This window comes from Microcaecilia unicolor, chromosome 11 (assembly GCF_901765095.1).
Source record: "Microcaecilia unicolor chromosome 11, aMicUni1.1, whole genome shotgun sequence".
Classification (NCBI taxonomy): domain Eukaryota; kingdom Metazoa; phylum Chordata; class Amphibia; order Gymnophiona; family Siphonopidae; genus Microcaecilia; species Microcaecilia unicolor.
Window position 1 is genome coordinate 116,956,227 of NC_044041.1, and position 22,061 is coordinate 116,978,287.

Sequence of the window (22,061 nt, forward strand, 5' to 3'; positions counted from 1 at the left end):
GGTCATTTAGGGCACTTATTGGGGCCTTATTCGTGGAAAAACAGGGTCCAGGAAAAGTGCCCTAAATTCTCGCTACAAACGCATATTTTTTTTCCATTATCGGCGAAAGGCGCCCATCTCTGATTGGCCGATAACCACGCCCCAGTTCCGGCTTCACCACGTCTTCGACACGCCCCCATCAACTTTGTCCGCATCCGCGACGGAGTGCAGTTGAAAACGTCCAAATTCGGCTTTCGATTATACCGCTTTATTCGTTTTTGTGAGATAAACGTCTATCTCCCGATTTGGGTCACAATATAGGCGTTTTTCTATTTCGATTATAAGCAGGATAGTAACATAGTAACATACTAGATGACGGCAGAAAAAGACCTGCACGGTCCATCCAGTCTGCCCAACAAGATAAACTCATATGTGCTAGTTTTTTGTGTATACCTTACCTTGATTTGTACCTGTCTTTTTCAGGGCACAGACCGTATAAGTCCACCCAGTACTATCCCCGCCTCCCAACCACCAGCCCCGCTTCCCACCACCGGCTCTGGCACAGACCGTATAAGTCTACCCAGCACTATCCCCGCCTCCCAACCACCAGCCCTGGCACAGACCGTATAAGTCTGCCCAGCACTGGCCCCCCCTCCCAACCGTCTCTGCCACCCATTCAAGGCTAAGCTCCTGAGGATCCCTTCCTTCTGAACAGGATTCCTTTATGTTTATCCCACGCATGTTTGAATTCCATTACCGTTTTCCTCTCCACCACCTCCCACGGGAGGGCATTCCAAGCATCCACCACCCTCTCTGTGAAAAAATACTTCCTGACATTTTTGTTAAGTCTGCCCCCCTTCAATCTCATTTCATGCCCTCTCGTTCTACCGCCTTCCAATCTCCGGAAAAGGTTTGTTTGCGGATTAATACCTTTCAAATATTTGAACGTCTGTATCATATCACCCCTGTTTCTCCTTTCCTCCAGGGTATACATGTCCAGGTCAGCAAGTCTCTCCTCATACGTCTTGTAACGTAAATCCCATACCATCCTCGTAGCTTTTCTTTGCACCGCTTCAATTCTTTTTACATCCTTAGCAAGATACGGCCTCCAAAACTGAACAGATTAGTGTTCTAAACTTCAGGATTACAATTGGGGTATACCTTAGGATGAGCTGATATAGGACAACAGTGGGCTAATCCTATAGACTATCATGTCTAATGGCTGATTTACCATGATAAACATCAGTATAAATGGCAGTACATATGCAAGAAATGATACTCAAGGTGATTTAAATATCCAGGGGACTCTCCTGGCCAAGTAAATAGCTGGTCTGGAGCTAACCAGGGATATTCAGTGGCACTTAACTGGACAGTTCCGCTGAATATTCCCTCTAAGTGCCCATGTCAAAACTGGCTAGTTTATAGGTGGTCTGGGGGGGTGGGGCAGTGAAGAAACCTAGCTGGGTAGCAGAGATTTTCAGTCTTTTAACCAGCTGAGCATCTGCATAAAGTTAGGACAGAGAAAAAGCTGTCCTAACTTTATGAGGCAAAAACTGGTCTGAACATCGGCTGGTGCCTGGTTAACTTCTGAATCCTGGCATGAATGATGCCATGTATCTCCCTCCCTCACAAACCCCTGGAACATCGGGAACCACCTGTTCTGATCCACCTGTCCAGAACCACAGCAAGATCCCTCTCCATCCTACCCACACCCAAAGGCTATGAAAGAACCCCCCTCCCTTGTAGTGCACCCCCTGCCCATGGTTGTGGGCTTACCTGTCCATTTCCTTGGTGGTCCAGTGGAGAAGTGGGCAGGAGTAATGCCCACTCATTTCTGCCTGTTGCAGCTGCCTCCCTAAAATAGCTGCTATGTATTCTAGTGCCTGCCTTGTGGCACTTCGAAGTACTATGAGGCTGCCACTAGAGGTCACGGCAACTATTTTAGGGCCCTATTTACTAAGGCGCGTTAGCATTTTTAATGCACCTACAATTAGCGCGCATGTTAACTGTGTAGGCACCTATAAGGATATTGTAGGCATGTACACAATTAACGTGAGTACATGGTTAATGCGTGTTAAAGATGCTAATGCGCCTATAACGCTGCTTAGTAGACAGGGCCCTAAGGGAGGCCGCTGCAATGGGCAGGAGTGAGTAGGAGTGAGTTCCTGCCCATTTCCCCATTGGACCACCTGGAAAATGGGCAGGTAAGCCTGCAATCATGAGGAGGGAGAGTGAGTATTGGAAAGGGGCAGATCTGATTATGTGGGTCCTGGCTGATAGAAGCTCCAGTAACTAGTACCTGAGGTATTAGCCCCGGATATTCAATGCCAGTGGCTGGACATGGCCTGACACTGAATATCTGGGACGAATTCTACTCACAACCTGGCTATTGTGGGACGGGTCCCTCAATGATCACCCCACCCCTGAAGGGTAGCCTAGCATTTGAGTACCAGCACCTTTTATGCTAGAAAAAACGAACGGAGTGTGTGAGCCCTTACTGCTAGATCAATGGGTGGTGGTAAAGGCTCAGGCCATAAAGAGGCAAGTGCTAGTTTTAATTTTAGCGCACTCCCATTTCCAAGGCCTATTAAATGCACTTTTTCCCAGATACGGTAAAAAATGGCACAGCATGCACCAAAACCACACACTGTCATGTTCCCTGTTTACGCAAGGTATGGGCATCTCAGGATATGGCGGCCATCTTGGATTTGGGTATCTCCAGGATAGGGCGGCCATCTTAGAAGTGGGCGCCTTAGGTTGGGGCGGCCATCTTGGAGCTGGGCAGCCTCAGGAAGGAAGCCCATATTTGGACTTGAGGGGGTCTCCGGTGGGGACAGCCATCTTGAAGACAGCTGTGCATGTTTGAGCTTAATTCCTGTCCTATTTAAAGCCCTGCCTCCAGTCCTTCCATGCTTTGGCTTCTATTCAGTTTCCTGGATAGTTGCAGTGCTTCTGCTTTTGCTACTGTTTGCTGCCTAGTTTTGACCTCTGCTTGATTCTGGACTTGCGACTGTCTGCTGCCTGGTATTGACCTCTGCCTGATCCTGGACTTGCTACTGTTTGCTGCCTGGTACTGACCTCTGCCTGTTCCTGTCTCCTCTGCTGTCTGTTTCTGGTCCTTGTTTCTCCCATGGCTAGGCCGGACCCCGTGGACTTTGTTCTGGACTCAGTTCTTCCTGCTGTTGGCTTCCTGCACTTGGGGGCTCAACCCCTGGGTAACAGAGGGTGACACAGGGGGAACTCGGGGTTGGCCGACAGCTCGGGGAGGAACTCTCCTCCATCGAGCACAAGGGCTCACATTCCTTCTCAGCGGGCCTGACACATGCCCACACTACCGCAAGCCACTTTTTACCACAGCTTAGTTAAAGGACTCCGTAGCAAGGCTACATTGCCACGTGCTAACCGATTAGCACATAATTAGTACTTGAGACCTTACCACCTACAAAATAGGAGGTGGTAAGAGCTCACACATTAATGGCCACACGCTAATGGGAAAATTAGTATGTGGCAGTTAATTAAAAAAAATAGAAACAGCGGCCATTTTACCCTTGTGGAAAAATGGCCTTAGCGCATGGGATTTCAGCAAAGTTTTTTTACATGGTTCCTCATAGGAGGCTCTTGAATAAACTTGACAGGTTGAAGTTAGTACCCAAAGTGGTGAACTGGATTAAGAGCTGGTTGACAGATGCCAGAGGGTGGTGGTTAATAGAATTCACTTGGAGGAAGGAAAGGTGAGTAGTGGAGTGCCTCAAGGATTGGTGCTGAGGCCGATTCTGTTCAATATATTTGTGTGCGACATTGCCGTAGGGTTAGAAGGTAAAGTTTGCCTTTTTGCGGATGATTTGTAACAGAGTGGACACCCCAGATGTCTAATGTTTGGTAATTAAAATTCAATGCAAAGAAGTGCAGAGTGATGCACTTAGGGAGTAGAAATCCAAGGGAGCCGTATATGTTAGGCGATGAGAGGCTGATATGCACAGACAGTGTGAGGGACCTTGGGGTGATAGTATCTAACTGAGTATCTGAAGGTGACAAAATAGTGTGACAAGGCGGTGGCCATAGCAAGAAGGATACTAAGCTGTATAGAGAGAGGTGTAACCAGCAGAAGAAAGGAGGTGTTGATGGCCTGTACAAGTCATTGGTGAGGCCCCACTTGGAGTAATATGTTCAGTTTTGGAGGCCATATCTTGCTAAAGATGTAAGAAGACTTGCTAAAGATGTATGAAGACTTGAAGCAGTTCAGAGTAAGGCAACAAAAATGGTATGAGGCTTGAGCCAAAAGATATATGAGAAGAGACTGGAAGACCTGAATATGTATACCCTAGAGCAGAGGAGGGACAGGGGAGATATAATACAGACAAAGTAACATAGTAACATAGTAGATGACGGCAGAAAAAGACCTGCACGGTCCATCCAGTCTGCCCAACAAGATAACTCATATGTGCTACTTTTTGTGTATACCTTACCTTGATTTGTATCTGTCTTTTTCAGGGCAGAGACCGTATAAGTCTGCCCAACACTATCCCCGCCTCCCAACCACCAGCCCCGCCTCCCACCACCGGCTCTGCCATCCAATCTCTGCTAAGCTCCTGAGGATCCCTTCCTTCTGAACAGGATTCCTTTATGTTTGTCCCACGCATGTTTGAATTCCGTTACCGTTTTCATCTCCACCACCTCCCGTGGGAAGGCATTCCAAGCATCCACTACTCTCTCCGTGAAAAAATACTTCCTGACATTTTTCTTGAGTCTGCCCCTCTTCAATTTCATTTCATGTCCTCTAGTTCTACCGCCTTCCCATCTCCGGAAAAGGTTCGTTCGTGGATTAATACTTTTATTTATTTATTTGTAGCATTTGTATCCCACATTTTCCCAATACTTGAAAGGTATTAATATAGAAACAAATATTTTCCAGAGAAGGGAAAATGGTAAAACTAGAGGACATGAATTCAGGTTGTGGGGTGGTAGATTTAGGAGTAATGTCAGGAAATCCTCTTTCACGGAGAGGATAGATGACACCTGGAATGCCCTCCCAAGTGAGGTGGTGGAGAAAAAACAAACGATGGCAGAATTCAAAAAGGTGTGGGATGAACTCAGAAGATCTCTAATTAGAAAATGAATGGCATAAAAACTTAAAGGTTTGCATATGTGTTTGCAAGTCACGTTGTGCTTAGATGGTGACTCTGGCTGGGCAGGCTTGTATGGTCTGGGTCCCGCATATGGCAATCCGGTTTAGGATGGACTGGAGAGGGCTTCAATGGGCTGGAGAGGGCTTCACAAATGACAAGACAGATTCGAATAGGCTAAATTGGGCTTTGACAGCAACTCCAGTAGTTGAAACATAAGGACAGAACCGGGCAGACTTCTAAGGTCTATGTCCCAGAAACACCAAAGAAAGACCCTGATCAAGTATATAATATCATGTCCATTGTTGATTTAATCATGAATTGATAATGAATGAGACTGTTGGGTGGACTGGATGGACCGTTCAGGTCTTTATCTGCCATCACTTACTATGTTACTATGTAAGGACGTGCTAAAGCTACTTGGCTAGTTTTTACCATATTGCTGAATAGATTATTTTTTAATCTCTAAATCTCTGTCTCTTGGTATTATCAACAGTGTCATTCATCCAATTTTGATATCAGATTATGCTGCAATAATACTTTCTTTACATATCTCAGCCAGCTGCTGGCGTGTGATCACTTGAAAATACACTTGTCAGTGCCTGGCTGCAAGAGATTTTTTATTACAGAAGCTCTTCAGTGACATTTCACCTCATATGTCCATTTCCAAATTGCTATTAACCCAGTCAGCAGTACACACATGTCATTTGTTTCAAACAGATAGCGTTGTTGAAAAACAAATCTGGCAAAAGACTCGAGGCAGGCTGTTTGGGCCGAAAAACGACTCGTGTCGAGTCTGGGATGTTATCAAATAAATTTTTACACATTGTATCGTTTAGCTTCTTTTTTTTTTTGTCACCTTTGCTGTGTTTGGTGTGACTTTGTTACTGAGAGGGTTCCTTTTCCTCTGTTTATATTGTTGATAGAGACGTTTAAATACATCCGTGGCATTAATGTACAGGAGGTGAGCCTTTTTCAAATGAAGGAAAACTCTGGAATGAGAAGGCATAAGATGATGTTAAGAGGAAATAGGATAAAGAGTAACCTAAGAAAATACTCTTTCTCAGATAGGTGGTGGATGTGTGGAATAGCCTCCCGGTGGAGGTCGTCAGGGCCAGTCTTAGGCAGGGGCGGCAGAAGCGACCGCACAGGGCCTCGCGCTCAAAGGGGCCCCGTGGCGTGCCTCAACTCCGCCTCCTCCCATCCCACTCTGGGTGCTCTTCGCTCCGAGTCTCAGCCAGACTGAGCCAGTGAGTGAGCCAGACCTCTCCCGCAGCGGCTGCTGGCTATCACCTGCTGCACATATGCAGTTCTAACTTCTGCAACTGCAGGCGCAGCTTCCCTCCAGCGTCACCTGGTCTCCTGGCTGGCCAGGACGTCACCTCACCTGACCGCTGACCCCGGCCGTGAATGGTCACAGTTGCCTTGTAGTTGCTACTCGACCTCCTGATGCCTGGCCTGCCCAATTGGTCTGCTGTGTCTCTCCTCTGCCGCCACTTCTGTGTGATGCGGCGTGCGGCCCGCCCACCCCCGTAACACGATGTAACTTCCTTCCTCAAAGGCAGACCATGCAGCAGAGTTCCATCCTGAGTTGGAGACGGAGAATAAAGTGTTGGTTGGTATGTATTTACTCTCTCAGTGAAGTCTATGCTGGTTTTTTAAATGTTATTATGTTTATTATTACACATGTACACTTACCCTCCCCTCCCTCCTACCCCTTTTCCCTCATTTCCCTTTTTCCCTCTTCCCCTTTTCCCTTATTTTCATCCTCCTTCCCCCTCCACCCCTTTCCTCTCTCCATTCCTATTTTATGTGCATAACCTTGTAACTCTACCAGTAGGCAGGGCGGCAGGAAGGAGAAGAGGGCAGGGGAGAGGATGGGAGAATCGCTGGACATGGAGGGGAGGGGAGAATCAATAGACTTGGATGGGATAGAAGGGCAGGGCAGAGGAGAATCACTGGAGGCTGGACATGGATGGGATGGGATGGGAGGGCAGGGCAAGTCAGAGGAGCATCGCTGTTCATGGATGGGATGGGAGGGGAGAGGAGGGGGGAATTGCGGAACATGGATGGGAAGGCAGGGCAGAGGAGAATTGCTGGACATGGATGGGAGGAGAAATCACTGGACATGGAGGGGAGGGCAGAATCGCGGGACACGGATGGGAGGGAAGGGCAGAGGAGAATCGCTAGACTGGACATGGATTGGATGGGAGGGGAGGGGAGGGCAGAGGAGAATCGCTGGACATGGAGGGGAGGGGAGGGAAGAATCAATGGACATGGATGGGATGATAGGGCAGGGCAGAGGAGAATCGCTGGACATGGAAGGGATGGGAGGGCAGGGCAAGGCAGAGGAGAATCGCTGTTCATGGATGAGATGGATCTTTTCTCAATTAATATTTTTCCTTTATTCTCCTTTATTATGAGAATTGGAATTCCTAATTGTAGTGGACTTGAACTGAATAATTTCTGGGAGGGGGGGGGGGTTCATGATAGCATTGTGCTTATTTCAATCAGTTTTTCTGTACACGTTTTGCTTCATTTGTCTTTATTTGAAATTTCATAAATAAAATGTTTTCTAAAAATTGAATATTCTTATCAATGGGGTGGAGCTAGGGTGGGGTGGAGCTAGGCGGTGGCAGGGCTAGGGTGAGGCCCCACCAAATTGGTCTGCACAGGGCCCCGCACCTGCTAAGACTGGCCCTGGAGGTCGCGGAGACAAGGTCTGTGTCTGAATTTAAGTAAGTATAGGACAGGCACGTGGGATCTCTTAGGAAAAGGAAAAGTTAGTGGTTACTGAGCATGGGCAGACTGGATGGCTCATTCGGCCCTTATCTGCCATCTTGTTTCTATGAGGACTCAGTCACTCATATCCAGCCACAAGGAACTCAGTTTCTCACCTTCAGCCACAGGGAACTAACCAGCTCATTTTCGAAAGTGATCGCCGGCCATTTCCTGACATAAATCGGGAGATGGCTGGTGATCTCGGAAAAGCAGCAAAATTGGTATAATCAAAAGCTGCTTTTTTGACAGCATCGCCGCTTTCCCATTGCCTCGCCAGCGAATGTTCAAAGGGGCGTGTCGGCGGCAAAGCGAAGGCGGGACATGGGCGGGCATGAGTGTGGCTACCAGATGGCCGGCTTTCGCGGATAATGGAAAAAAAAGCGGCATTAAGCAGTATTTCACCGGGTTTACTTGATCCTTTTATTTTCACGACCAAACCTCAAAAAGGTGCCCCAACTCACCAGATGACCACTGGAGGGAATCGGGGATGACCTCCCCATACTCCCCCAGTGGTCACCAACCCCCTCCCTTACTAAAAAAATAAAAATAAAAACCTTTTTTGCCAGCCTGTATGCCAGCCTCAAATGCCGTACCCACCTCCATGACAGCAGAATGTGTTGTATCCTCTGATAGCCTTTCCCTGGTTGTGATGTGGCTCTCGGGTGAGTGTGACACCTTTTCTGTTAGGTGCACTGCAGAGTCACATCAGCAATGCATTGTGGTGGGTGTAGGGTAGTGGGCTCTACTCCCATGGTGCTTTTCCCCCTTCTAACTGGGTCAGAGTGTGCCCTGTTTTGTTTCCGGTAGTCCATGAGGTAGTGGCCATTTTTGTAAGCCAGTTTTAGATCCCTTTCATGTGTTACCCATGTTAGAGAACGTAGTTATTACCTTGAATGTGGCTGAAAGAGGGCATTGTACACCATTGTGCCAGCTCTGACCTACTGCTAATCTCAGTACCAGGGAGACTCTTTGCCAGTGAGGCACAACCTCTGATCTGCAGTTAACTGTGAGTAAACGTGCTTATTCCAATAAAGGACTTTTTCAAAGAGATTAGTCTTCAGGTGTCAACTGGTGTGCCAAGGTTATACAGCAGCAACAAGTCCTAGAGGCATGCGTGTATGCAGGTCCCTGGAGCACTTTTAGTGGGTACCGCAGTGTGCTTAAGGCAGGCGGACTCAGGCCCCCCCCCCCACCTGTAACACTTCTGCTGGTAATGGAAGCCCTCCAAAACCCCCTGTACCCACATGTAGTTGCCCCCTTCACCCCTAAGAGCTACGGTAGTGTTGTACATTTGTGGGTAGTGGGTTTTGGGGGGGTTGGGGCGCTCAGCACCCAAAGTAAGGGAGCTATGCATGTGGGAGCTTTTTCTGAAGTCCACCGCACTGACCCCTAGGGTGCCCAGTTGGTGTCCTGGCATGTCAGGGGGACCAGTGCACTACAAATGCTGGCTCCTCCCATGACCAAATGCCTTGGATGTCGCCGGGTTGGAGATCGCCGGCATTTATTTTCCATTATCGCTGAAAAACAAAAACGGCCATCTCAAACCCGGCGACATTTGGCCGGGCTAAACCATATTATCGAAAAAAAAAGATGACCGGTCATCTTTTTCGATAATACGGTTCTGGCCAGATGTAGCGCCGCCGCCAAAATAGATCACCGGCGATCTATTTCGCCGGCGATGTTCGATAATGCCCCTCTAAGTCACTCATATCTTAGTAACTTATCTGCAATTATGGGGACTCAGTCATTCACATCCAGCCATAGGAACTCAGTAACTCACATCTCAGAAACTTATTTGCAACCATGAAGACTCAGTTTTTCTCATCCAGTCACAGGAAACTAAGTCACTCACTTCTCACTCAGTAACTTATTTGCATTCATGGGGAATCAGTCACTCAAATCGAGCCATGGGGACTCAGTTACTCACATCTCAGTAACTTACTTGCAATCATACGGACTCAGTCACTCACATCCAGCCACAGGGAACTCGGTTTCTCACATCCAGCCACATGGAACTGTCATGCATATCTCAGTAACATGGGGACTCAGTCACTCACATCTCAGTTACTTATTTGCATTCATGGGGGACTCAGTCACTCACGTTCAGTCATGGGGACTCGCTCACATCTCAGTAACTTACTTGCAATCAGGGAGACTCAGTTACTGATATCCAGCCATGGGCAGACAGTAACTTAGTTGCAGTCACAGGGACTCAGTGTCTCACTTCCAGCCACAGGGGACATGGCCACCTTTGGGTTCCAGGGTTGGGCAATTGGGGTTTGGGGATACCTCTAATGAGATGGATTTGCATAAAAGTGAATTTGTGTGTACGCGGACCTCTTTCATGCATATTCATTAGAGGTAACCTGAAAACCAGAGTGAATTGGTGTCCACAGGGTCTGAAGATTACCTACCCCTGTTGTGTCCCTTCTCACTTTTTTTTTTGCCAGGGACAAGACAGGCTGGCTTTGACTTGGCATTTATCTCACATATCTGCATCTGCTGGTTTAAATGAATCAGGTTAAGTGGATATAAAAAGGGGAAAGAGTCAAATAAGTTGGGAATGGAATTTCATAGAAACTCAAAAGAGCAGATGGGAACCACCATGGCAAAAAACAAACAAAACACCCCAAAACCAAACAAACTTTAGAAAAGCTGACACTGTAAGACAGGTTATTTATTTTTTAAATTGTATAAGGAATGACCCCAAATGATTTCAGTGCTTTTGTATAAGAAAACATGACCCCTAGCAGTAGTAACATGAGACTACCACAAGAGGTGCCATTTTGGAGATGGTGCTGGCAAGAAAGGAGTGACTGGGGAATCACTCCTGTCCTTGAACCACTGGACTACCAAGTATATGACCCTTAGGCCATAGATAATGGAGGAGCACCTGAGGGGGTGTGGGGTCTGTATTGGGGGATTTGGATCGGCAGTGGGGGGGGGGGGGGTCTGGAATTGGCACTGCATGTCCTAATTATATTGTAAGCTCTGTCGAGCAGGGACTGTCTCTTCATGTTCAGGTGTACAGTGCTGCGTACGTCTAGTAGTGCTATAGAAATGATAAATAGTAGTAGATTTGACTTAGGGTAATCATTAAAGAAGCTGAGAGATTTATTTTTGTTACATTTGTACCCCACGCTTTCCCACTCATGGCAGGCTCAATGCAGCGGGCAATGGAGGGTTAAGTGACTTGCTCAGAGTCACAAGGAGCTGCCTGTGCAGGGAATCAAACTCAGTTCCTCAGAACCAAAGTCCACCACCCTAACCACTAGGCCACTCCTCCATGCTGATACTCTCAAAGAAGGAGTAAGGGGGACAGAAGAGTAAGACTGGGGGAGATATAGGTTAGGATACAGAGGGAGAGACTTGGGGGTGAAAAACAGAGACAAGAGAGGGAGAGAAAAGGAGGCTCCCAGCAGAGACTCAAAATTACACAGATCCTCAAGAACTGAAAACATGAGACACTCCTACAAAAAGCAAGATAACAAGAAAGGAAGAAATGAAAAAAACCTGAAGCATATTAAAATAATTACTGAGCTGATAGATCCCCATATTAAGAAATGTGAAAGTTGAGACTTTCATTTCAAGCCTCAGTTTACTTTAAACATTCTCGGATAGGGCTGGGTAATTGTAAAGTCTGCTTATCGTCTCACAGATGTTGTATTGGCCAACTCCCTTCCTCAGAAGGAAATTCCTCTGTTCTGTGGAAAAGGGAAATTGTGTGGGAAGAAGGTACATATAAAGAGAACCAGGAATTGGACTGGAGCTGATCTCCCTCCTTGGGTGCCTCTCTGAACAGGTGATCTCCAAAGGTGAACTCTTTGGTATCTGGTAAGTATTCTGCTCAGGATTTAGTTTTGTAAACAAAACGGAAGTAGAGGTATGGAGGATGTGGCAGGACGGTGTGAACTTTCTCTCCCAAACTCATTCTCTCTCTCTCACTTTTTAAACCGTTTCTTTACCAACTGGTCCCATAGCTTCCAAGTCTCACCCTCTAATCTCTGGTGGTCCTCATTCACCTGTTGGAAGCTTACTGAGCTCTCCTCCTTTCCTTTCTAGGTCAGTTTTCCTCTTCAGGCTGGAATCAGCTGGACCTCCTCTGCTTTGGGGTATAGGGTGGCCTGGTTCACTCTGCCTGCTCTCCTCAGGTTTCATGGACAAAGAAGCCCAGAATTCAGGTTTACAGCCTGTTTGCCTTCTTAGAAGGAAAGGAATGGAGTAGCACCATGCACTCTGTTCACTCAATCTCTCCTGTCTCCCTCCTACCTATAGCCCCTCTGATCACAATCCGTAGTACCTGCTCACTCTTTTCCCACCTCTGACTTCCTCACTTACAACCTGTTCTTCCTCACACTCTGATCCTCTCAATCTCTCACGCAATCTCGCCTCCTTCCTACAAAACTCACAGCCCCTATTAACAAGCAACATTGGGGACAGGAAGCTGACATACCCACTAGTGACAGAGGCAGTGGGATTGGAAGGCATTTCCCCTATCTTCTCTCAGGGTCTTGAGTGCCATTGAGTCGTGCAAGTATCAAGACTAGTGGCTGCTCCCATAAGTACATAAGTATTGCCATACTGGGAAAGACCAAAGGTCCATAAAGCCCAGCATCCTGTTTCCAACAGTGGCCAATCCAGGTCACAAATACCCGGCAAGATCCCAAAATGTACAAAACATTTTATACTGCTTATCCCAGAAATAGTGGATTTTCCCCAAGTCCATTTAATAACGGTCTATGGACTCTCTTCCTTTAGGAAGTCGTCCAAACCTTTTTAAAACTCCGCTAAGCTAACCGCCTTTACCACAATCTCTGGCATCGAATTCCAGAGTTTAATTACACGTTGAGTGAAGAAAAATTTTCTCTGATTTGTTTTAAATTTACTACATTGTAGCTTCATCGCATGCCCCCTAGTCCTGGTATATTTGGAAAGCGTGAACAGACGCTTCACATCAATTTTAACCATCTCTGTCTTGCTTCCTGTAGAGGTGGCCAGAAAAATTCCACAGCAGCTCTGCTCCACTCTCTTAGGTTGTGGCAAATGGTGGCAGAATGCTATTCTGGGTGGTTCTGCCAGAAATTACACACTTGAGTATGAGACAGAAATATGGTCATATTAGCGCAAAGGTTATTTCTGGGGATTGGCACTACTGCTCACAAATTTCAAAGTTTTGCTAATTCAGCTCCTTTCTGTGTCTGTTCTTTAATCTCACTGCAATGTCTGATTCAAGATCACTCCCTCCCCTCCCCCTTCTTGTTCCCCAAAGGATAGGAGGGGGAAAGGGGGAAAATCAAGAAGCCTGGGATTAGATTAGGAAACGGAGTGATTTTTCTCTGCTTTGTCAGTTCTAGGCATATCCCTCCACTGATTTTCCTTGAAGGCTGCTTGGAGGGAAGGGCTGCACTAGGAGGGCATTTCTGTGGCTCTGCCTGTTCAGTCTGAAAAGTGGGTTCCCCTAGAACAGTGATGGCGAACCTTTCAGAGACCGAGTGCCCAAACAGCAACCCAAAATCTAATTATTTATCGCAAAGTGCCAACAGGGCAATTTAACCTGAATAACAGGTGCTGGTACTCATTATGGGCGGGGTCACCACATATGACTCCACCCCTATGATAGCCACACCCCTTACACCAGCCATGGTGCATATAAACAGACATCATTGAAACTATTATACTAGTATAGGAGAAAAAAATAACATGATTTTTTTCATTATAAATCATTTCTGTAAGCTTTTACAGCTCCAGTATACCCAGTGCAAAACAGGACAGCAGATGTAAATTCTCAAATTGGACATATTCCAAGCACTAAAATGAAAATGATTTTTTTTACTTTTGTTGTCTGGTGATTTTGTTTTTCTATCCATATTGGTCCTAGTCTCTGATTCTGCTGCTCTCTATCTGTTCTCTTAACCGTTTCCAGCGCTTCCTTTCCATTTATTTCTTTATTTTCCTCCTTTCTTCTTCATTTCTTGCCCTCCATCCAAAAGTAAAAGCTGGGTCCTCCTCTGTGGAATTGACTGGAGGAGGTATAATGTGGATCCAGCTTTTGCCTATTTTCTCCATCCATGTGCAGTTTTTCTCCCCCCTGCCCTCCCCTCCATCCACTCATGTCCAGCAATCCTCCTCTCCCCTCCAGCCACCCATCTCCCCGCCAGCCACCCTTGTCCAGCAACCCTCCTCTCCCTCCCGCCCTCCCTCCCAGCACCAGGCATCCCTCCCACCCAGCACCAGGCCTCCTACCCAGCACCAAGCCTCCCTCCCACCCAGCACCAGGCCTCTCTCCCACCCAGTACCAGGCCTGCCTCCCTCCCTCCCACCCATCCAGCACCAGGCATCACTCCCTCCCACCCAGCACCAGGCCGCCTGAGTACCAGGTCGCCCGCCCGCCCTCCCTCCGAGCACCAGGGCCCCCCCTCCGAATAAAAGTCATAACTGGTCGGAGTTAAGGTGGCGTCGGCAGCGACAGTGAAAAGCCTGCTGGCTCGGCGCGCCTTCAGCCTTCCCTTCTGTCTCTCAAGCTCTGGTCCCGCTCTTGTGAAACAGGAAATGAGGGCGGGACCAGAGCTTGAGAGACAGAAGGGAAGGCTGAAGGCACGCCGAGCCAGCAGGCTTTTCACTGTCGCTGCAGACGCCGCCTTAACTCCGACCAGGTATGACTTTTATTTGGAGGGGGGCTGGAACTGGCTGAGGTGACGGCACGCGTGCCAACAGAGAGGGCTCTGCGTGCCCTCTCTGGCACGCGTGCCATAGGTTCGCCATCACTGCCCTAGAAATTAAGACCTAGCACAGCTGAAGAGCAACAGTTCAGCAGCCTGGGTTAAAGATGATGCAATGCCTTGAGATTCTTCTCTTAGTGGTTGCAAGGGCAGTGAGGACTCGCTTTTTGTAATGAACTAAGAGCTGATGCAGTTGGGTTTAAAGCCAAAATGACTGAGGTGGCTAGTAGCATACAAGTGATAAGAGTGGCAAGTGAATGAAACAACGTCAGAGGGAGAAACCAGGACAGAAGGAAGTCCATGATAGACCTTGTGGAACTGGTAAACATAGGGGCAAATTTCCCTCTGAATAAAGGAAACTAACTGACCAACTTGTTTTAATGTATTAATTAAGAAGTGAGAATTGTGAAAGCTCTGTCCCTCCTCCCGGGGTCCTCAGGATCTTCCCTCTGCCCTGGCCACTCCGGTTAAGAGTCAGGATACCTGTCTCAGACTCCTAGCCCACTGCAGTTCACAGGGCAGGGCTCAAAGCAATCCAAACTCCAGAAAGCAAAGTCAGTAAGTATCTTTATTCTCTTGGGTTTCACAGTCCTCCAGTTCAGAATTAAAGCAGGCAAAAGAAACACAGTCCCACCGTTTCTCCTTTCAGGATCACAGCACAGCAGGAAAGAAAAACAACTCCACTCCCAGAACGCAGTTTGTTCCACCTTAAGCAGTCTACAGCCCCGTGCTCTCCTTTTCCCCCTCCCCTTTGAAAAGAGGGAGAATGTCCCTGAAGGGCAGTCAAAAAAAAAACACAAGAAAAAGAAAGAAACTGCTCCCGGTTTCTTCCTGGTGCTTTTGCAAACAGTCCCAATAAACAGTTCCCAATAAACCACCTCTTCAGGCTTGAGCAAACACTTTCCCACAACCAGCTTCCTCCCGCTGTGAACAGTTCACACAGGAGGAGTCAATAAACAGCACCTTTAACACACAGTTCATAACAGCCTGAACTGCTTTGGGAAGAAAAAAGGTCCCACCCTTTCTTGGGTCACTCTCTCAATACACTGACCCTTCTCCCTCATGACCCTTTCTCTTTCCCCTTGCAACCCAGCTGCCATACCACGAGTTCACCTGCTTTTTCAGCTTTTTTCCTAAGGAATGAGCCCAGGCTGTGAGGTCCATCGGTTCCTCTGGGCACTCCTCTCTCTCTCTCCTCAGCCTCTTGCCACTCCATGGGTTCCTCGTCCCACCCCCTGTTCAGCTGTTCCTCTTTCATTTGATTACCCTCCAGGGGCCCCTCCCTTGCCTTGTCAGAGTTCTCCCCTGTGACCTGCTGGGGAAGATAATCTCTATACCAGGGCTTGCGCCGGGGCTGCTGGATAGTGTAGTCTTTTTCTCTCCTCCATTTTACAGGGGACACTAACCTTTCTCTTCTCTCTCCCTGGGGAAGTAGTAAAGGCAAGGCTCTGTTCTGTCTCCTTTTGCTCTTGAGCCTCCTCACTCCTTCCCCTTCCACTTCTATCTGCTCCACCCCTTCACAGAATCAACAACCTGGAGGATCCTCATCAATGGGGAGTGAGGAGTAAAGCCTGGGATAAGCACAGAGGATCGTCAGCAGTGGGAGAGTGAGGAGTAAATCCTTGGATAAACACAAAGGATCCTCAGCAGTTGAAGAGTGAGGAGTAAATCCTGGGACAAGCACAGAGTTTCCTCAGTGGTGGGAGAGTGAGGATTAAAGCCTAGAATAAGCACAGAGTATCCTCAATGGTGAAAGAGTGAGGGGTAAAGCCTGGAATAAGCACAGAGGATCTACAGCAGTGGAGATGTGAGGGTTAAAGCCTGGGATAAACATAGAGGATCCTCAGCGGTGGGAGAGTGAGGAATAAAGCCTGGAATAAGCACAGAGTATCCTCAGCGGTGAGAGAGTGAGGAGTAAAGCCTGGAATAAGTACATTGTATCCTCATGGGTGGGAGAGTAAGGAGTAAATCCTGGGACAAGCACAGAGGATCCTCGATGATGGGAGAGTGAGGGGTAAAACGTGGGATACGTAAAGAAATTTGTTAGCAATGGGTGCAGTGTGGATAAAATGAGGAAACATCATTGTCTTGTTGATTTTTAGGAGGGATATTTGACATAATATGAAAATTAAAAGTCTTCTGGTTTCTATATTTAGAACTGATACCATTATATTTGCGATGTCTTTCTTATCTTGTTCCAGATCCCTCTGCTCTTACTGCCAGAAGCACAAGTGTGAAGATGGCACCTCTGACTGCCACAGTCCTTGCACTCTTTGGTATGTTAATGTGTCAGTATCTGAGCAAAGGAACTCAGAGCTTCCAGTTAAGATTTTGTTTCATTACACTAGTTAAAATCATCTCTTCATTGCTTTAAATTTTTAAAATAAATTTTGTATTCTTTGAGGGGACTTGTAAAAGTTGGTGGTGGGGGTAGTTTTTTTTTCCGCAGTGTGAAAATGGATTCCAGCGTTCAAGATGTGTTCTTTTTATTTTGTTGATAGCTAACATTATGAGGATAAATTTTATCCTGAGCTTCATCATGTGGAGTCACTGTGCAGAGGTCGAGTGCTTGAAATGACGTCTTACTCCCCTGATTACTAAGCTGCGCGGCAATGCTGATACAGCCCAAAGTGAATGGGCTGTGTCGGCATTAGCGCATGGCAGCCACTAGCATGGCTTAGTATACAGGGGCAGTTTATAATCCAGAACTGAGTAATTTAGAGAGGGGCGTTACAGAGCAGGCATACCTAGGTCTCTTATAACCCGATCTCTTCCATTACTGGAGAGAGGCTTTAAGGGCCCCTTTTACTAAGCTGTGGTGCTAGTGTCAGCGAATGTTTTTGACACATGCTGAGGCCCCCTTTTAGCACAGCAGGTAAAAAGCTGCCTTTTTTTTTTAAAGAGATGGCTGTGCCGTAAGTGAACCACTTGCTGCGTGGCCATTTCAGGGGGGAGCACTTACTGCCACCCAATTACCACTGGGCAAACTACTGGTGCCAGAAATGGCATGCACTGGAGGTGGGAACTACCGCTGGGCCGCTGTGGTAGCCCGGCGGTAGTTCCAGAGTAGCGAGCAGTAATCTTGCATTGGGCTTAGCGCTACTTAGTAAAAGACCTCCTAAAGTTTTTGCCCATCTACTGTGGTGTCACAGGGAATCTTCAGGACCGGTTTCACCACAGTGCCTTTACCTTTGTTTTAATTTTATTTTTTTTTACTTGGTAGTTTCTTCTTGCATCTTTAGGCTTCCAATTTAGTCAGAACCAGCATCTATTGGGAAATGGAACCAGTTGCAATTCACTAGATTTCCCCTTCATTTTTCCAGCTCCTTGACCTCACTCAGCAGTCCTAAGTCAGATATCCTGGTTCACTCGTTGTGTTTTCTAAATTTGGCCAGCAGGTGACACTATTGAGCAATGAAAGATCTGAGTATTTGAATATGGTAGTTATGCTCTATTATATTTTGTATCTACTGATTATTTTCTCTTGTAAACTCAACACATTTTTTTACAAAGCAGTATATAAAAATCAAGAAATCCAATCCAATTCCTTTCACTGAGGGTTCTGTGTGCTGCCTCCAGAGAACCCCAGGCAGCCAGCGGAGCAAAATCTGGTCCTGGCAACACTATGCAGTACTACTATTTAGTCACCTGGCAAGCTTCACCTTTTTCTCTTTATTAATAGCACTTTGCCAGATTGCTGAGTGTCTCAGGAATGATGGGACATTCATCTGTTATAAGCAGGTATGTTCATTATAATATAACACAAGAGTGCATCTCTCTCTTTCTCCTTGTGTAGTGCTTCTGTCCTCCACTCTCGCTGATGTCCCCCAGGCTGAGGCTCCAGAGCTTTCTGACATTGGACTCTTCTCTAAAGAGGCTGATAACAGGATCCATGTCTTGGTGCGCCGGACTGCAGGTCGTAGGTCCTATGACATGTACCATGGGACCAGTGAGCAGGCTGCAGCCTCCATCATCAAGACAGGCTTCAGACCTTCCGCAGATGGCATGCTAGGACGTGGGGTCTATGCAAGCAGAGACTTGCGGAAGGCCCAAGGATACCCTGGAAACCTGAGCCCTGCAGATCGCATCATCCTCAAAGTCAAGGTCTATGTAGGCAAGGTGAAGAAGATTGACAGTGTGAACCACCCTCTCCGGAGAACATGGCATGTTCACGGTTATGACACTGCCTGGGTACCCCCAAATTCGCCCCAGTGGATCAGTCCTCTGACAGAAAACTGTGTCTGGGACCCAAACAGGGTGAAAATAATGGAAGTTTTCCAGGGCCCAGCTGCAGCCGTAGGACGCCTGAAGTCCTTGTTGAATTCGATGAAGGCTGGTCACTGCCAACCATGGTTGTTGTGTTAGGCACCAACCCTTATAAAAAGAAGAAAATGTACATGTGTGTGTGTGTGTGTGTGCACTTGTGCTTATCATAGTAGCATCAGAGGCACCATTCGAAAGGATTTAATTGATTAGGAGATTCTCCTGCATAGTTCAATTCCACTGGTCAGCCCAGGACCTGATATTCAGTGGTTCTTAACCAGATCTGTTCTGACTGCCACAGCACTCTCCGGTTAGTTCTGCAGCCTAGTGGTTAGTGCAGTGAACTTTGATCCTGGGGAACTGAGTTCAGTTCCCACTGCAGCTCCTTGTGACTCTGGGCAAGTCACCTAACCCTCCATTGCCCCTGGTACAAAATAAGTACCTGAATATATGTAAACCGCTTTGAATGTAGGTGCAAAAACCTCAGAAAGGCGGTGTTAAAAGAATTTTATTAACAATACTCACAAATACCATCAGACCAAGTCAGGTTTAAGCATTTTTATTTACTTGCACGGAGACAGATCCAACTGCAGCCAGAAGGATGTCTGACTCAAAATTTCTCCCCTCAGCTCTTATAAGTTTTTTCTACGTGCAGGGTCACAAAGGAAGCTTAGTGTCTGTGTCTGTCAACACAATCACATTTAACATGTTACATTTCTAGGCTACTAGTCAGCTTGTGTGGCTCCCAAGCATATCTAGGCACATTCCATTCTACTTGCAAGGTCAGAGAATCTACATTTCAGAGAATCTACATTTAATGCAGAAATTGTAAGAATGATTAACCCTATATTAGCAAAACAATTTTTTCTACAGGCGGTATATCAAGTCCCATTTCCCCTTTGATTTCCCTTTCCCAATCTGGGGGCAGAGCTGGGAGTTATGCAGGCACTGGCAGTATTCAGTGGCAGTGCCCGCATAGATAACTGGGCATGTTGGAGCACCCACAAGCAGTCCTACCTATGCCTGATTCGCTATGTGGGTGTGGCATTGAATATCGGCCATACCTGGAGGGTTCCTGTGCTGCTAAAAACCCAGATAGCGCCAGCTCTGAATATTCAGGTCTGATCTAGCCTGTGGCAGTCTGTTATTTAAAGAAATGCTGATGGCTGAATATTGGCTGGATAGTAAATTACAGCAGATAAAGACCAGTACGGCCCATCCAGTGCCCCAGAAAGGTGACTAGAGTTGTACCTGCCGTTCCTTTAGGTTATCCCTTCTCTTTTTGTTTTAGGGTGTTAACTGCTGCTCAGCGTATGTTACCCCCTCTACGCCTCTTTCTTTAAACTGTTAAAGTCATTTAAATTTCTTGTTTTGAGGGATGATTATCTATACTTTTATTCCATCTCTTGCTAGACAGGGATCCTCTATGTTGATCCCACACCTTTTTGAATTCTGTCACCATTTTTGTCCCCATCACCTCCCGTGTGAAGAGAGTTCCAGGCATTCACCACCTTTTCCGTGAAAAGTGTCTCCTCGTGATGGTAACATAGTATATGAGGCCAGATAAAACTCAATATGCTTTGGAAATAATGTGTCATAGAGAGAAAATATACTTTTTTTTTTCTTAAATCCTGTTGCCAGTATCAGTCCCTGTGGCCAGTAAACTGTATCTTTCTTGTGAAGGCTAGAACAGTACTGGCATTTAAGGGATTCAGGGATGAACACAGAGGATCTTTGCTTGCTAACATTGAAGAAATAGGAGAAACATTTGTTTAAGTATTTTGTACTCAACTGATCCAACAGTGAGTTCTGGGCTACCATAGAGTGAACAACAAAGTAGTTAATATGAAATGTTAAAAATCCTCACAGAAACTTAGGAAACCATGTGACTGAGCCTGACTCACAGGCTATGATGGTACATTCAACCAGCAGCAGAGCTGATCTTAGCAGTTGCAGGGCCCTGTGCAGACCAGTTTGGTGGGCCCCAGTCCCTTGCCCAGCCCTGCCCCATTACCCAACCCTGCCCATGTCTAGCCTCGTCCACAGTGACTCTCTTCTACCCTCTGTATTCACCATCCTGTTCTTACTCATCTCCCCTGAGAACCCTGATGGTCTCTCCCACATGGTTCCACCATGCCAAGCATCTCCCCTCCCTCTTTCTTCCTACACTCTTCTACCCCAACATTCTCATTCTCCACTCACACTTTCAGCCCATCTCCCTGTCCTGCCCACCAATCTCTCTCCTCCATCCCTACAGTCCAGCATTTCCTTGTCCCTCTCTCCTTCCCCTCCACCCCTATGGTCCAGCATTTCTTGTCTCCTATCTACCCTTCTCCCTTATAGCCCAGCAGCTCTGTGTCCCCTGTTTCCCCTCTGTTTCCCCCAAGTCTTGCATGCACCTTTCCTCCTCTGAGTCCAGTGCCCCCTCCCCCCACCAGTCCACAAATACCTTTTTCTTTGCTGGTGCTGGCAGCAGTAGCAGGAACAAGCTGTATGAACCAACCCGGTCCTTCCTTCTGTAGCATTCCACTCTTCTGATATAACTTCCTGTTTATAAGCAGGCAGGATGCTGCAGAGGGAAGGACCAGATTGCTCCAGACAGCTTGATCCTGTTACCTCTGCTGGCACCAGCAAAGGTTTTTGTGGACTGGGAGGAGGGGGGCACTTGACTCACGGGGAGAGAAAGGATTGATGCTGGCTCTGCTGCAGGTCTCTAGTTGGCAATTTGAGGTCAGGTGTGGCTGCACTGGTTGCTCCTGCCTAAGCCTGGCCCTGACAACCAGAAGTCCTGGTAGAATTGGAAGTGCTCACGTATCTGGGTCTGTCTGGCAGAACACAGAAGATCTAGGAGGCTGGATGTTTGCACTTTATGGATATGAATGAGAAAGGTGAAGTAAAGGAGGGAACTAAAGGGGGATCTTGTATGTTCATCTGCCCAAGATGGTGGAGGACCGAGGAGGAAGGTCTGTAACTCTGTGGGACTATGTTTATAAAGATGTTAATGTTTAAGCTCCAGTTATGCTTGGAAATGTTTAGAATACTGGTTTATATGCAGGCATGTCTGCACATATGTGTATACATGCTAAAATTGCATCTAAATGATATTCTCTATATACACGCCTATCTGGTTTATTGTATTTTCAAGTAGGCAGAACTCATAAGCAGAGTCTGGGTATAGTATGGGCAGGTCTTTCAT

At 47.0% G+C, this 22,061-nt stretch overlaps 1 protein-coding gene across 1 annotated transcript; it reads left to right on the forward strand.

Moving 5' to 3' along the window:
• The first annotated feature begins 11,563 nt into the window (after positions 1–11,563).
• Positions 11,564–19,246, forward strand: LOC115479648. Its single transcript, XM_030217706.1, has 3 exons — positions 11,564–11,717; positions 16,804–16,878; positions 18,399–19,246. Exons 2-3 carry the CDS (start codon positions 16,842–16,844, stop codon positions 18,965–18,967), a joined length of 606 nt encoding a protein of 201 aa, XP_030073566.1. The 5' UTR covers positions 11,564–11,717; positions 16,804–16,841; the 3' UTR covers positions 18,968–19,246.
• The last annotated feature ends 2,815 nt before the right edge of the window (positions 19,247–22,061 follow it).